Below are 17045 nucleotides of genomic sequence, written 5' to 3'. Positions count from 1 at the left end.
AAATTAAAAAAATTAAAATGATGAAAAACTGTTTTTCTTAGATCTAAATAACTGCAAATAAGAGAAATTATTGTTTGAAAGTGAACCGTATTAGGAAGATTTAGAGCAGAAAAATACACGTGTGTTTCATGCTATAATTTATAACATTAACTTTCAAACTTTATATTTATTGCTATTGTGAAGTAAACAGAGCTTCAGAATCTAAAAATGGTAATTGTTCATGAAGTTTATCTGTTAACTTTAAACTTGTTTTTCTCATTTTGTTATTTTTTAATGTTTTCTAGTATATAAAAGCCTAAGGAATTTTATCTAAGTTAGAGCTCTGAAATTTTTGTAATGCGTAGAAATATAAACAAAATAAAGTTGAGTATAGAATAAGGTCTGGAGTAATTGAAAATTCTTTAAAAGTTTTTTTAACTTAAACTTAGAAAAAAAATTGATTTTTTACAAAAATTAAAGTATAAAAAAAAATTTCAAAAAAGGAAGAAGAAAAAACTAATCATTGTTTCATAAAATCCATAGCCAGTTTTGTTCACACTTATACCAGCATGCCAGTAAAACATTTTAAGGCTGGTATTTTAAAAATTAAAGACTTGTAATGTTTTGAATTTTTTTTTTTTTTTTAAAGTTAAATGTTTCATTATTTATTTTATTTTTTTTGTTATGAAGATATGTTCTAATGTATAAATATTAGCCTAAATGCAAATAAAAAATTTTTTTTGCTTTTTCTAATGAAATAAAAAATTGGGTGCAGCGTTTTCTAAATTTTAAAAAGATTTATTTCTTTACCGATTAAACGCAATCAGCGCTAGAAAATGTTTCCTATAAATGTTTTCATCATCATGCATCGTAAATTTTTTGCTGTAGTGGCGCCATCTGTTGAGGAATAATTTAACAACTTGTTGCTTCGCATCTATAGTTGGCTAAATTAACGTTAAAACTGATCTGAAGCTGTCTAAAAAAAGAACAAGATAGAAAATAGGATCAATGTGACAAAGTATCTAATTTTCACCAGCAAAAAGAATTTGCATAATTAATATTTTAAATAATTAATTCCCTTTGATTTTTTTTTTTTTTTGTTAAATTATATTACACGCAACTTATTTGTTTATTCCATAATTCCACTCACAATTTTCGACCCACCTAATGATATGTTTTAGTTAAAAGTTTATGAACTCAAAAGATGATTTTTGGGTATTTAGGCATTGAAAAAATAGGTTTCAAAAAATATAGTTTTATTTTTATTAATTTTGTTTTCTTGTAAGATTTTGAACAGCTGTTCTCCCATACATAATAGGAATATTACTGAGGATATCAAATTTTGTATCCTATCTTTATGTACCAAATTGTATGTAACTTTGTTTCATTCAATTTTTCCATGTAATTTAATGCGCATTTTTTAATATTAAGATAGAACTCGTTACATATTTATAACATATTCACATATTTCTTTTTTTTTTTTTTTTTTTTTTTTTTTTTTTTNAATCACCTTTTTTTTTTTTTTTTTTTTTTTTTACTTTTACGTATTACAATTCTACATTTATAAATTTATACTTTTGTTTCATAAAAAAGAAACGAAAATATTCACCAAGCTAAAAAAAGATTAAGTATTTTCTTCGAAATAGCATTATTCATTAAATAATTTTGATGATTTGATGTTTAGAATATCAGAAGCGTGAATAGAAAAGTCAAAATTTCTATCATTTATATTCACAAATAAACAGCTTGAAATATTTTAACTGCTTATTCCACAGGCATAGTTTTGATTTCAGTCAATACCTCTTTTTTCGGTCAGAAATAGTTCTCAGCACCTTTAAGATTTGTTAATCTCAATACGAAAGCTGTTCTTATTTTACCCAGAAATCGGCACAATACAGCCGTATTGGTCTAATATCATTTGATTCTACATTCGATTAGCATTTTTTTTTTTTTTTTTTTACTTTCGTGTAAACCAGGGATATTTAATTTATTTAAGACAAAACTATTTTTCATAAAAAAAATAAATTTCAATGTTACTTTTCATTTTTTTTAAATTTTTTAAATCTTACCTTAGTTTTTATCTTTTCACACCTCTATAACTATTATTGCTTCTAATTTAGTATAGAGTCATTCAAAAAAGTGTATGCTTTAAACGTAAATATCAATTTATTTTTTTCTAATGTTAATTTGAAACATGAAATTGGTATAGATTTTTCTGTTTCGTAATTGTTTCTGCAGGCGTTTTTGCTTTTATTTGCAAATAGCTAAAAATATGATGTACAGTTGATGTAAATTGTGCTGATATTTAGTATTTAATATGTGAAATTATTGTATTCATTTTAAAGATAAGGTGTGGTACAGACGTCCCATATTCTTTAATCTCCATCTTTATATTCTCGATCTTTATATTCTCCACCTTTACCTTATATCATACAATACATAGTCCAAAAAAATTGTATGCATGTCTGGAGTAGAAACAGTTATAAAAGCTTTAGCAGCGAGAACCTACACCTTTGTTAAGCCCCACATTATAATTATTTTGATAAACTATCTTTTAAAAAGTTATTTTAAAATTGAAAAATTGGGTAGTTAAAATTATTTGCATGGATTATACTCAGCCAAAATATTACAAAATTTTTCATATATATATATTTATTTATTTTTATTACTTTTAGTAAAGAATAAATAAATAAATAAAATAAAATGAAAAATAATTGAAAATAGTTTTTTACACGTATACATTTTCTCCGAATGTCTTAACTATAAATATTTAAATGAATAAAAAATTTGCACACAATATGAAATTCAAACAATTTTCTCCGGAAAAGTTTTTTTACCCGGATATTGCAGATCAACAGAAAATAAAAGTTTTAAGAGCTCCTTTGCTTTATGATCCATCCCTAATCCATCCTGTTATAACATTCACTTTTCGAACATTCTCTTCCCAAGGTGTTGATAACATCTCTATCCACCTGTCGTTTATGGATGTTATTTTTCAATTTAGAAAAAAAAACTCAGATCGAAGCATCGGGACCACCCCTCGAACATTAAAGTGTCAACTGAATGGGAATTCTTCACAGATTGAGTCGCGTGCCTTTACAAAACTGCAATGATTACGGATGAATGCCGAAAGATTCACCAATCCATTTTCGGGGATTAGAACAAAAGAACAATGGGCGCGGTTGCACCAAACGAACCATGACCAGCAACAGAATCCATGTATTTGTAATTTATGCTCTTACTTCAATTCACCTACAAAATGTCGCCATTTTATAGATTTGCTGCTTGTGTCAAACTAAGTGCGCAACGTGCAACCGATTACTAGGTTTTGTTAAACAATGATAGTGTAAGTTAAACAATGATAGTGTAACTAAGAGGGGAAAATGGGTAAAACAAAAGTTGCCTAAAAGCAAGCTTTTGTGGGAAAGAACTCATGACATTCCAGGCATTATATTAAAATTGAAAATAATAGAAATAGTTAAGGAAATAGTTAGTTATAAAGAAGTAGTATTAGTTAACAAAGAAGGAATAGTTAATGCCGTTGAAATAAAAATTGCTAAAAAATCGTGCTGAGTCACAATGTTCATAAAGATTTTCAGCGAATTTGATTTGCTTCCATTCATTTATTTTTTATTTATTTATTTTATTTTATTTTTCCTTCATTATATTTGCTGTATCCCTTCATTATTTTCTTCATTATATTTGCCTTGTCTTATATAATGTTATTTTAAAAAATTGCGAATAAAAATCAAAAATTCACTCAGCAAGTCAGGTTTTTATTTTCGATGTTTGCACTATTTATTAGAAACGGGTGTGTTTGCTATATTAATAATTTTAACTGAAATAGATGAATCTGCCTAGAAAATCACACGGAAGAATCTTAACTATAGATGCGCACGAAACTAAGCGTAAAATAAAATTATGAGTAAAGAACTATTTAATTATTAACTTTATTATAAAGAACTGTTAACTGTAAAATTATCAATGAAGAAAAATGTGAGTTTATAGTTAGGTCTTCCATAATTAAACAGATCTTAAAGAAATAACGTCTGTAAAAACATTATTGGGTATTTCGAAATAACTCAAGCCAATTGATTTTGCCTTGCATTCATTAAAAAAGTAACATCCTACGTTTAATTAAGCATTTACGGAAAGAACCTACGTTTTACCATAATTTCGAATACTAGATCACAAAAATGGTTACAGCTAATATGTACAATGCGGGGAAGGCGGAAAAAAAAACGATTACCCAAAATAACTTTTGATTTAACGATTTCGCTGTTCTCTGACTCAATCTTAATGGTTAAAAAACTTACATCTTAACATACTTAAAAGTGACTATCTTGTAGAGATTTCCCCATTTTATAGATGTGGCCGTCTGGTGCAAAAGTTTGAAGATTCCCATTTTAAAGTGATCATCCTGTAGGGATTTTCCGAATTTATTCATGCAGCTATCTGGGGCAAAAATACTGAATATATCCATTTAAAAGTGACTCTCTTGTAAGGATTTAAGGAATTTATTGTTGTGGCTCTCTGCTGCAAAAATGTGAAGATTTTTTTATTGAAGAGTGGCCATATTCTAGGGATTAGAAATGGTCTCTACTTTTACCAGGTTATATTTAGTGAAAATTAAGCGCGAAAATTTGAGCCTAATGAAATGCTCCAAGCAACACTTCTTTATGATTTATTTTAAATCGCGTGAGTAAACAGTGCCTCGCAGCGGTAACACAAATACTAAACAAAAGGATAAATCGTGAGGAGAGAAGGTGCCGCCTTTCTTTTTTCTTCCCCGATACGTTAATGAAGTAGTAAAAGGCTGTTGACCACACTCAATACAAGATTTTATCTTTATTCTTTTTTTCATTCAGTTTTAACGTTGGAAAGAATTGCAATTTAAAAAAAGTTTTATCATAGATGTGAATACATTTTTTTTACTAATATATTTAATGACTTTTCCAGTTTTGAATATTTCGATTATAAAGATCTAATTACATTTTTTTTTATTTTTTTTTGAGGCAAGGACAAAAAATTGAATTAAACCTGTTTGTTAAAGTTTCTTTTCTTATTATGACTAACTGAAAATTTATTTAACGTTTAGTCATAAAAATATGTGCCAGGTTGTAACCATCATTACTTCGATTTTATAAGTTTGTTGAACCCTTTGTATCTCTATCGTTAAAAAAGTTTTTAAAAAATTAGAAAGTTTTAGAACAAATAAAATCTTGTAAGAAAAACCTATGTTTAGTTTTTGTATTTACGGACGAATGTCTCTTCGCTCTTTCATTAATCTGAATTATCAAATTCCTAAATAAATACATAAATTTTTAAACGTAAGCGCCAAAGAGATAGTTTGTTTATTTCTTTTCATAATAGGATTTGAATGAACAATGTTTTCGAAAAATGCTAAACTATCTTTATACTGAAGAAAAAAGAACCCGTATAAATTGTAAAAATTTATTGAACATGAAAAAATACTGCTCTTTGAAAAATGAAATAAAAAATACGTAGGCTAAGAGAAACTTTAAGGACAAGATGAGAGTTGAATGCATATACAATTCTTTCGCTTTTTACTGAAGGAAAATTCTTTTTCGTGTTTATTATGCCTACAGTACGTCAGAAATAAGTGAAAAATAGTGTAAAACTTCTTCTTCTTTTGTTTCGAATCAATAGTTACTTTAAGATAGCCGTTCCGTAGGACAATGACATAGGCGAATTGTAAATTTACATTTGTTCTAAATCTTGTAAAAAAGGCTTCTTGAAGGGGAAAAAAATCGTCAAATTTTTAGTCAATTTTGTAATTTTTTTATAAATTGTAAATATTGTTTTGTTCATAGTAAAATTTGTGCATTTCTAGCAATTTTTAATAATTTCATTTTTTATTACATTTACTACTTTTATTATAGTTTATTATTTTTTTATTACTACAAAACATTTGTTTATCACTACTTCATTTTCGTGAGTTCGATCCCCACCGGCCACGTGACTGGTGCACGTTAAATTTGTCGAGTCACAAAGTCCTCCATGTTTCCATGACGAATCAATACCTCTGGGGGAAATTAATCGGAGATGGATCGTGCTCAGGTTCAGGTCAACATTACGATCTGTAGATGAATAAATAAATGTATGAATGGGTCCGCCCTATAAACGGGCTGTGACGTGTGTGTATGTGGCTGAAGTCATTTTCTTGGCCATAGATGGCACAACTGAAAAACAAGAAGACCTCCCTCTGCCTTAAATTCACTTGGTTTAACCAAGTAGGCTTGCTGGTATTGGCAAGTGGCATTATAAACAACAACAACAATACTTTATTTTTAAAACAGTTTCGCGTCGGCACTGAACTCAGTGATAACACGAATGCTGTGGGTCTTCCTATTTTTAGTTCTGCTAAATGCACTTGAAAATTTAGTTTGGGATGCATGCAGTACTCAAATACAACTATGATTTGCGATTATATTGGTGCATTGATCTATTTATATATTATTTTAAATTCATAAGTAAATAAATTAAGTTTGGGGAATAACGGTTACATTAAACTATCATGAGTGATAAATATTTTTATTTTGAACAATATTATTTTAAAAACAAATTACATTTGTAACAAGCTCAAAAAATGAAACTGTACTTCTATTAAACTGTTACATACGCATATTTATGTGCAAGTGTATGAGATTTGGGCCTACTTCTTCCTTGCCTCTCAAAATAAGCAATCCAGCAAAATCGTAGACCTCCCACAAAAATATTATGTTTAACTTTTTACTAAATATGATTTTTTTTTCTAAACTTCCGACTATTTTCTTAAAGAAAAATTTAGGGATTTTTTTAATTTTATTTATTATTATTTAATTCCTTTTTTTTTTAGTTGAAGGGAATGTCCACCTTTTTGCCAACAAAAACAATAAATTTATGAATCCTATTTCTCTCAGGTGTCTTCAAAAAATTTGATAGATTCATTTTATTTAATTTTATATTACAGCCGGCATTGAACAGCTGACCCAATTCTGAATTAACAGCGATCATTGTTAAATTCCGTAACCTTGAACCCAAATCCAGAAGACAAGGGAACTTCTGGATTAATCATTTAGGCTAACTAGCCTTCGTGGAGAACTTTTTTGTTGGAACTAACCAGCATTTGCGTAGAAACCACGAAAGGAGCAATGGAGTGGAAAATCAGCAAAACCTCCCACGGTTATTCCGACGGCAAAGAGATTCGAACTCATGACCTGTCTACCACAGAGTACATTTTTCATCAGCATTGTGGTCGGTGCGAGCTGGGAGTAGAGTTTATATTGACCAGCCACAGCTGGGATTTTAACCTGGGTCACCTCAATGGGAGGTGAACGTTCTATCTTTTGAGCCAACGTGGCTGTTGATCCATTTAATTAAATTTGTTACACATTTATTACTATACACTTGCTATAATTATACCATAGTTGTTATTGTGAAAGTCGGTAAGATCATTTCGAATTGCCTTATATATTTTTTATAAGAAAAATAATGTCTACGACAGAATCTAAGAACCATCTCATGTCTATAATAATATATATACATAGATGTTAGCGTTAAAAAACAAACCACACTAATTTTTAAAGAAAAAATGGCATCGTTTAAAAATCATAATTATCTTACTCGCAGCCTTAGAACAATAGATCATTTTCACTCCCTGCAAAAATCATTTTCGATTGTTGTTTTTTTCACTCCTCAGTTTAAATATAACATCAAAACGGGGACGATAATTGGGCGGGAAGCCGAAGGAAATGTTACTTTCATTTTGTTTTTTAACTAAGACGTTAAGAAATGTAATAGATAAATGCATGCACAGAAAAACAAAAGTTGATTTGTATCTTATTTTCCCTGAACAGCTTCTGGTTCGTATTTTGGAGTTGTCTAGCAGGGGACACGCACTGATTCTTGAAGCTCTGACTGCAATTCGGGTTCTTTTCGGTGAACCTGTCAGATTCAAGTTCTTGGTAGGTCTTTTGCAAGGAAGTATCGCATCTCCTCCAGCATTCCAGGTAAGTTGATAAAAGTTTCTTCATTCGAAGTTGTTAAATTGATTACTTTTTCTTTATCATAAATTTTAATTTATTCAAAATTAATAACGCATTAAATTTCTTCTACCTTATTAGTAATTGAAAATCTTCTGAAGGGGACAATGGACAATCAGAGTGAGAAAAATCCATTATTTGATTTTTGAGATTTTAAAGAAATTCACACTTTACTCAGTAATATGAAACCAATCGTGTTAGAATCGGAGTTTTGCTTATCGGGTTAAAAAAAGTTAGAATTTATGAATATATTTCGTTGACACAGTTGTTTTTTTTTTCGTTATAGAATGTTTCAATATTCTCGCTAATTTAAAAATGTTTATTACGCAGCAGTTTTTGTTTTATTGTTATTAATTTTTTTTCAGATACTCTTTGATGTGTCTTGTTTAAAGATCATTTGATTAACTCAATATTGTAGTTTAGTTTTTTTCAATAATAGATAATTAAGGTTCAGCGAAAAAATAAAAATTTTACCGCTAGTTATATTATAACTCTATACGGTTACCACAACCTCTAAATTTATTTAAGTATCTATAAAAAAGGTATTAAGGTCAAAATTCAATTTAAAACGCAAAGATTCTTTAAATTATCAACAATTAAAAATCATATCCTTTTCAGACATAAGCTAGTGAATACATAAAAAAGCAAAATTTATTTAAGTGGAAATTCTTTATAACCAAAAATGATTCAAGTAACGTGAAAACCAGACCTGGAACAGTTGGTTCATTTGTAAAGTGTTCAACCACTTGTTATGTCAACTTTTATTCTATATATGTAGGTGAGAATTTATTCTCAACAATCATTCAAAGAATATAATAGTATGATGAAATCACATACGCTTAAAATAACACGAAAAAAAATATTGTAGGGCAAAATTCAAACACGAAAAATATCGTGCGACAAAATCTAACATGTGCAAAATATTGTGGAATGTAGAATTTAAAATTTGCTTATGCACGTAAAATATCGTGGAGCTGAATTGCACAGAAAATATTGTGGGTCAGTACTGGTCAAAATTTAAAAAGATTAATAGATTATTAGATTAAAACAATATATATATATATATNATATATATATATATATATATACAGAGAGCGAGTGACACGAAGTAATAATATATGATAACGCAAAAATAGTTTTATTCAAGCACTTTTGTGAAGCTTATTATTACATTAGATATGCTTTAACTGACATTTATTTCGATTATTTTTACATAGATGAAATTTATAGGTAAAACGTCGAAATTTATCGAATAATCGCAAATTACCGTAAATCTGTGAGGAAGTGCACTTAGACATTTTCCCAGAATTCAGGCCAATAGAGCGAATCTTTTTTCTTTCATTTATAGCATAATGTTCCATTCCAGTTGAGATAACACCAATTTTTCAGTCAGAAAAATCTGAATCCGGAGAAACTATAAAAATCAAAATATGGTTTATTCTCTTTCTCAGAATAATGATTTTTATTAATATATACTTTTCTTTTAATATTCTTTTTTTGGAATAAAAATTCTGTTGAGAGGGGAGGAAGATTTCTTTGTTCTAGAACAATTGAATTTCTTTTATATACATATTTATAACTCTCTAATTTCAATACTTATATACCTTATATTTCAAGAAAAAATGAATCTTAGCTAGTCTTTTTCTGGACTTAATCTGTCTATAAGGGACAACCGGAACTATAAATATACATAAAAATATTTTATTGGAGAAAAATGAATAGACTCATTAGGATAAATATTACATAATTTTAATTTGGTTGAATTTTCAATTAATCTTAAATGGAATCATTTGAATTTTTAAATAGGGTGATCTTTTCTGATATAAATCACAATAAAACTCAAATAATTCTTAAAATAAAACGCATATTCTTTCTTTGAGAAATGGGTTCAACGCTGAACAAATAACGATTCTTTGAACTACATATCACCATTCCATTTCGTTACAACTTTAAGACAGGTTAATTTTAACTGTGTTTCCGTTCATGTTGAACCACAGCATCAAATAATCAAGTTAACAAAGGATTAAATTTAACGATAACATGGTTCAACTTGACCACTTCTTGAAATTGCAGCAAGTTTTAAACGATTTTATGGTCCAAAATTTTAAACAGCGCAGTGCAATATTTGATCCACACAAAAAAAAAAACGTTCTAGGACTCAATCTTAATGGCTCGTGGGGGTGACCTCAAATATGCTAATTAATAAGTGCAGACACTATTTTAAGTTACGAAATCAGACACAAAAACGTATTTTCTTTGAATAAACATACTTTTTTTCGGCGAGTTTGGATTTCTGACCCCAAAAATATAGGACGTAGGGTCCCATTAGTTGGTCAGGACAGCGCTTCAAAGTTTGGATGTTGATTTTACTTTTTGCGGATTTCGTTATATCATGAGAAATTTTTAAGTAAATTAAAAAAAAATTACACTCATTTATAAAATTCGTTTATCCAAAGATAATTCCATGCAAAAAAATAACTTTTAATAAATATTTATTATCATTTTATGGCCGAAAAAAATTTGAATTGTAAGGTATTCAATTTTTTGCATCATTTTAAAGATTGTAATTTTATATGGCAAATTATAAAATTTGAGGGAAATAGGTCGAACAGTTTCTGAGAAATTAAATTTCAAAAAAGTCAGATTCTTAAAATTCGATTTCTTAGGAATTATTCGACCGATTTCGCTCAAATTTTGTATTTTGCTACATTCTTTAAAATGACGCAAAAAATAGTATACCTTACTATTCAAAAAATTTTCGACCATTCTTAAATGAAATAATAAAGAATAATAAATATTTACTAAAAGTTATTTTGTGCAGAGAGTTATCTTTGGATGAACGAAAATTTATATTTGAGTTTAAAAATTTTTCAATTCGCTTTACTAGTTCTCGAGATACAGCGAAATACGTAAAAAGTAAAAATTAACATTAAGGAGTTCAAACTTTGGAACGCTCTCCTAACCTAACTATTGGGACCATACTTCCCAGATTGCGGCTACCTCCTATATTTTGGGGGGGTCAGAAATCCGAATCCATCGAAAAAAGGGTATGTTTACTCAGAAAAAATACTTTTTTGTGTCTGATTTCGTAACTTAAAATATCGTCTGCACTGTCATATTCTCGAGCCATTAAGATTGAGTCACAGAACGTGAAAATCCGATCATTAAATCAAAAGTAATTCTTTGTGGTCCGTTTTTTTTTTCTTTTTTTGCACACTGTACATAATAAAAAAATATAATAATTACGGTAAAAAGTAGGATCAAAATACGGTAAAAAGTACCGGCACTCAGGGTGCCTGTATTTTTTATCGTAAAATTTTACGGAACAAAAAATCAGATGTACCGTAATTTTTATCAATAAATTTATCTGATGTACCACACAATAAACTTATCTGATGTATCGTAACTGTTAACTCACAATAATAAAATTATTACTGTAAAAATTATGAACATTTGTGAACATATGTGAAACATTTTATGGTAAAAACGAATTTTTTGGCAAAATGGATTTTAAGGATACTGCTTTCAGGCTGCCACTACTTTTTACCGTAATATGAACCAGAATTTTTTTACAGCGTACAAGATGAGTAAGTAACTCAATTCCTAATCAATTAAGTTGATCGTTGCTCTAAGGTTCTGTCTAAACTGATTGGATTCTACAATAATTTACTTTAGTGTACTTTATGTTTGCGGTAATGTAAAATAGTTTTCTAAGAATGGTAACATTTTCTGCTGAGTGTTATATTTAATAAACTAAGCGTAATATTTATTAAACTAAATTTGTTTAAACATACAAATAAAACATTCTACGAAATTTAGCGAGTTAATTATTTATTTAAAATTCAATGGATTATTGATGATTATATAATTACTTGAAATTCAATGATAATTTGAATCTTATAACTTATAGAGCACGGCACTGAAGTTCCTGAATACCTTGCTGAAAACAAGCCCTAGACCTGCAGATCGAATACGTCTTCAGTGTGAACTGGAAGATGCTGGATTGGATTTAAACGCCTTAGAAGCCGTAAGATATTGCCTTTTTTCAAAATTATTTAATTATGCAAATTTATATTGATAATTATTATAAAAGTTTCTTGACATTAAAAGAAATGAATTAATGTATTAATAATTATATTTTAAATATTTTATTTTTAATCCCAAAAAGCATCTATAACATAGTTTATTTCATTCAATAAAGAAAGTCTAAAATAGAGAACTAAAATAACATCGCTCATGAAACGGTTTTTTTTTATATACATAAAAAGTTTTAAAGTAATATCTTTGAATGAAATTAAGGAGATTTTTTTGGTTACAAAATAATGTACACATCGTAAATATTGTACATATCTGCACATTGTAAGTTATAGAAAATTTACAAAGCTAATTTTAATATATGACGTTTAGCTCAAAAACAATTGATGTCACATTTTGAGAAAGTATATATCAGTTCCAATTGTAAAAATGTAGGTAGCTAAAATTATGTCATAAATGCAAAACTACTCAATGGTTAAACATTCAAAAATTCTTAATAATTTCAGTTTTTAATATTAAATGTTCTAGCATGCATTAAATCACGAATATTTCTTATAGAAAACATAAAATCTTGATTTTTATATACTCTGCGAAGACAGTTACACAATTAATTATATACTTCAAGATTAGAATTGTTGATCATCCTGTAAAGCTCTGATTTGGTACACAATGATTTATTCTTGTTTTTGTACATGGTTTTTCAGCTCCGATTTTTCCAAAATACATCTTGCAACGAGGGAAAGAAAAGTTTTATGAACGTTGCGAAGAACGTTATGAAAAACAATAGAACCATTCTCATTGATGAATTTGTTTTTGTTTGTTATTCCGAATTCAAATAGCAACTTGCGTCTCAACTCAAATACTATTTAGATTATAGAAGGAAATTCACATTTCATACACGAATTGATTATGGAATTCAGAAGACGATAGTAAGCTGTGGTTATACTGGATAATTGCCACTTTTTTACAATTTTTGCTATACATTTTAATTCATTTAAGACTGTTCACAATTTAAACAAAAAAGTTCACTTTAATTAACGTCATTTTTGTCATTAAATACTTTTGATTTTTTTTCCAAAGGAATTACGGAATCGCTGTATTCCTTGTACTGATCCTGTCTGGACAGAACTTGAAGTATGGAAGAAGTCTTATCTGGATATGGAAACTGTCACGGGTGGTAAACAAAATCTAGAGACCGAGAACGAGAGGTTACAAAAAGAAGTAAACATCTTTTCTTTCATACGAGAATATTTTTGCATGCACCATTATTTTTGAGAGTAGTTTTAAATAAATAAATTGAGATTTAAACCTATTAATAAATATTAGTTAACATTTATTATATGAAGACTGAAACTGATTTTGGGTGAAAAATGAAGTGGTTTTTTTTCCGTATGGTACTTTTAAAGATCATTATCAAAAAAAAATTTTTCACTAAGTAAAAAAATAATTAAAAGATGATATTAATTTTTAAATATTTCATATGACATAATGAAATTGATTAATTAAAATTATCGTTGTATAGTATTAAAATTATATTTTAATGAAGTTATTTAAAACCCTAACAGAAAATTTAACCTAGCACAGAGGTACTCATGAGAAATAAATTAAACCACTCTTTTTACTTTTTTTTGCAAACTTTTGTTTTAATTTTTTTAGATACTCGATTCATGTCTCTATGATGGATCAATAATCTTTATTAATTATGATATTAATTGCAGCTCTTTTCCATTTGTTTTACTTTATTTATACTATCTATTCCTTTATATTTATAATTTTTTTTTTATTCACCCACAATATTTTTTTTCTTCTTTTCCTTCTTTTCTTTTTCCTTCCTTTGTGATATATTTTTTTTACTTATAATAAATTTAAATAACATCGTTTATAAAAAAAGACGCTTCTTTTAAAATGCACTCAATCGTGAATTAGGAGCAAAACAAAATAAGTAACATGGATAAGGTAAACCTAAACTATATTTACATCGTGTGTTGCTTATCTAGACTTAGTGAACTTGAAAAAATGTATAACAGCGAACATGGTTGTGCGTGCGTGACTTAATTATTCACCAAGTATTGACTTAATTATACTGTTATATTTTTATTTATCGTAAATGTTTTCAAATTAATTCATAAGGATACAGTAAAGTCATCTTTAAATATTTATTATTTCTACTCTACATAAAATAATAGTCCTTGACTTATTTTTTAAAAAAGATTATAAGTTATATGGTTGAGCGCAAATTCGAATATTTTATAAAATAAAATGTATAAGATAACTTGTGCTTATTTTGTTATTTACTTGTGTTGTTTTGTTGTACAAAAACTATAATTTTTATTTTAAAAATAAGCATATTTATTTAAATCATAATTTTTATTTTAAAAACTGAGTATATTTTTTAGAATATTTAAAACTACATGAATAAAAAGCAATTAATGCAGTGTATTGATTTTTATACTAATAGCTGTAACGTTTGGATTTGTCAAATTTAAATTAATTTTTTTATTTGTTGTTTATTAATCAATGAGTCACATGAAATTTTGAAAATATTTTAAAAGTATTAAAAAATTTTGAATTATTTAAAACTATTTACATATTTGATTACTAAAATAGGAGTTTCCAATACCAATAATCTTCAAACAAATTAAAATTTCGAAAAAAGCTCCTAAACTAAAAGGGTCCTTTCAGCACACGAAATATCACTGCGGCCTGTAGAGCGGCACACATGGTACTTTTTTCTACTATTTCAACAGTTAATAATTCTTGAACTAATTATCGAATGTTTAATTTTATTTATTTTACAGTGCATTCCCTGTTCTTTTTTCTATTCCCCTTAGTAATCTCAAATTTCTTTTGAGTAGCAAAACAAAATCTAACGTTAAGTAATGTAAATGTAACGTAAAGTAATGCAAGTCAAATAAAAAAAAAAGTGATTTAATTTAAATGATCAAATGCTAATTTCATTGGGTTAAAGCGCCACAACACAGAAAATATTATTAATGAATTTCCATCAAATAAACAATACAATCAAAATACGTGTTAACTACGTGTTAACTGTAGATTTAATTTAAGGCTATATAGCTAGAAATTTTTTTTCTTAAAACTCGGTTGAAAACAATAGAAAGTAAAGGAAGTTAGTTAAGGCTCATTCTAATAGTTTTTTTCATTTAGCTATATTTTATCATTCTTTTTTCAGGTGCAACTTCTTCGTCAAGCCCTACAAGTAAATAGATTTTTATTATCCTTCTACTTTAAATATTACTGGTATCTATTTTTAAGGTATTTATCACGATGATAGTTTTTTATTAGGACAATTTGGAAATTACGACCATAGATTTTTCGTTAAAATGAATACAATAAAAATTTTATAAAAAAATAAGTTTATTTTTTGCGGTAATAATTTTAGTTTTTGCATAAATTACTACAGAATTGTTCAAATGCATAGTGAAGCGTATCTTAACATTCATAAAACAATGTAATTACAGATTTTGTATCATAATATGCAGGGTGGTTCCGAATTCATGGTGCAAACTTTATGCAGGGCATTGTAACAATCAATTATTGAATGTATGGGAGCAAGTGACGTGGTGAGGCGCAAACACAAAAAATAAGAAACGAAAGAGAAAAGTGTCTATGGAAAGCGTCGTGGACAGGTGTAATGTTTACTGTTCAAAATCTCGTCCACCAGTAGCGATACATGCTTGACAGTGTCGGTGGAGTGATTGGCGTACACTTTCAAATATTGTATTTCACGCACACCTGCAGCTGCTTCGGATATTCGAGCAACGTTTAAGTTCGAATATAAAAGCAACGTTTAAATGCATTTTCGTTTAAGACTGTACAAACGGTCTGATGACTCACACCTACGTCATGAGCAACAGCTCTTGTACTTGACTCGGGTCTATCAGCCACAATGTTCAAGATGCTTTCTTCCAGGCTTGAACTGCGTACAGCTCTTCGTAGACGACGTCGCATGAACCTGTTTCACGAAGTTGACGATGCAATTCCTGAAAAATTCTGTGATCCGACATTCGTTGATCAGGAAACTGCGCGTGCTACATTCGTAAAGCAGATCTGCCGTTACCATTTGCGCGGTCGTACATGTAATGCATGTCTACTTTTTCGACTTAAGTAAAGTCGACTAAAGTTCATGTTGAACGGCGGCTAGACATCTACTGCCCTCTACCGGCAACACAACCAACCGATAACTCCATTTCTCTTTTTTTTAAATTTCTAATGTTTGCGCCTCACTGCGTCACTTGCACTCATACATTTCTATACAATAATTGATTTTTAGAATGTTCTATATCTAGCCTTAAAGTTTGTACCATGAATTCGGGACCACTCTGTACTGTACAAATAAGTCGCAATTAAAGTATTGCTATTTAGTGTAAATTAAATGCTATGAGAATCTTCGCGTAAAATTTCATTAAATGTTTTTAGCTTGGGTTATGACCTGTACGATTAATATTAAAAAAAAAAAATAATTTTGCTCATTACTATGTTGATCTTCTGATCTAAATATTTCACAAGTTTAAAAAAAAAAGAAAAAGAAGGTGGTAGTAATTTGTAATTAACATTTTTGATTTGCATAATTGATGTATTAATTATTTAGCTAAGTAGACTTGCTTTTATACTGAAAAAATGCAATCTATTTTTTTAAAAACGTTGTCGAGTGGTAAATCTCCAGTGAGCACAATAGAAACCTACCAAGATACATAATAAATTTGTTCAAACTATCAGATTTCTACTCATATGCAATCGTTACAATTTGAATGCCCACTTAAGCACTTAAGGTCATAAATCAGGTACAAAACTTATTTTTCCATAATATATATATAACGGATTTCTAGGAATCACAAATTGCTTAGTGCATTTAAGACGCTATCAGATATGTTTTGCGTTTAACAACGTGGAAATACGATTATTAGATCAAAAATTATTCCGAGTGACATTTTTTTCTGCTCACCGTAAAAATTAATTGAAAATGTG

General features: G+C 28.3%; 1 protein-coding gene across 2 annotated transcripts in view; it reads left to right on the top strand.

Moving 5' to 3' along the window:
* LOC107449775 (formin-F) overlaps positions 1–17045 on the top strand; it is a 111771-nt gene that overhangs the window by 90943 nt on the left and 3783 nt on the right. For both annotated transcript variants that reach the window (XM_016065433.4, XM_016065424.3), the window contains 4 exons: positions 7839–7991; positions 11935–12051; positions 13140–13280; positions 15250–15276. In XM_016065433.4, coding sequence (XP_015920919.1) covers positions 7839–7991; positions 11935–12051; positions 13140–13280; positions 15250–15276 — 438 coding nt within the window. The remainder of the gene's footprint in view (positions 1–7838; positions 7992–11934; positions 12052–13139; positions 13281–15249; positions 15277–17045) is intronic.

This window comes from Parasteatoda tepidariorum, chromosome 1 (genome assembly GCF_043381705.1).
Source record: "Parasteatoda tepidariorum isolate YZ-2023 chromosome 1, CAS_Ptep_4.0, whole genome shotgun sequence".
NCBI classification, from domain to species: Eukaryota; Metazoa; Arthropoda; class Arachnida; order Araneae; family Theridiidae; genus Parasteatoda; species Parasteatoda tepidariorum.
This window is presented reverse-complemented; position numbering and strand designations above follow the sequence as displayed.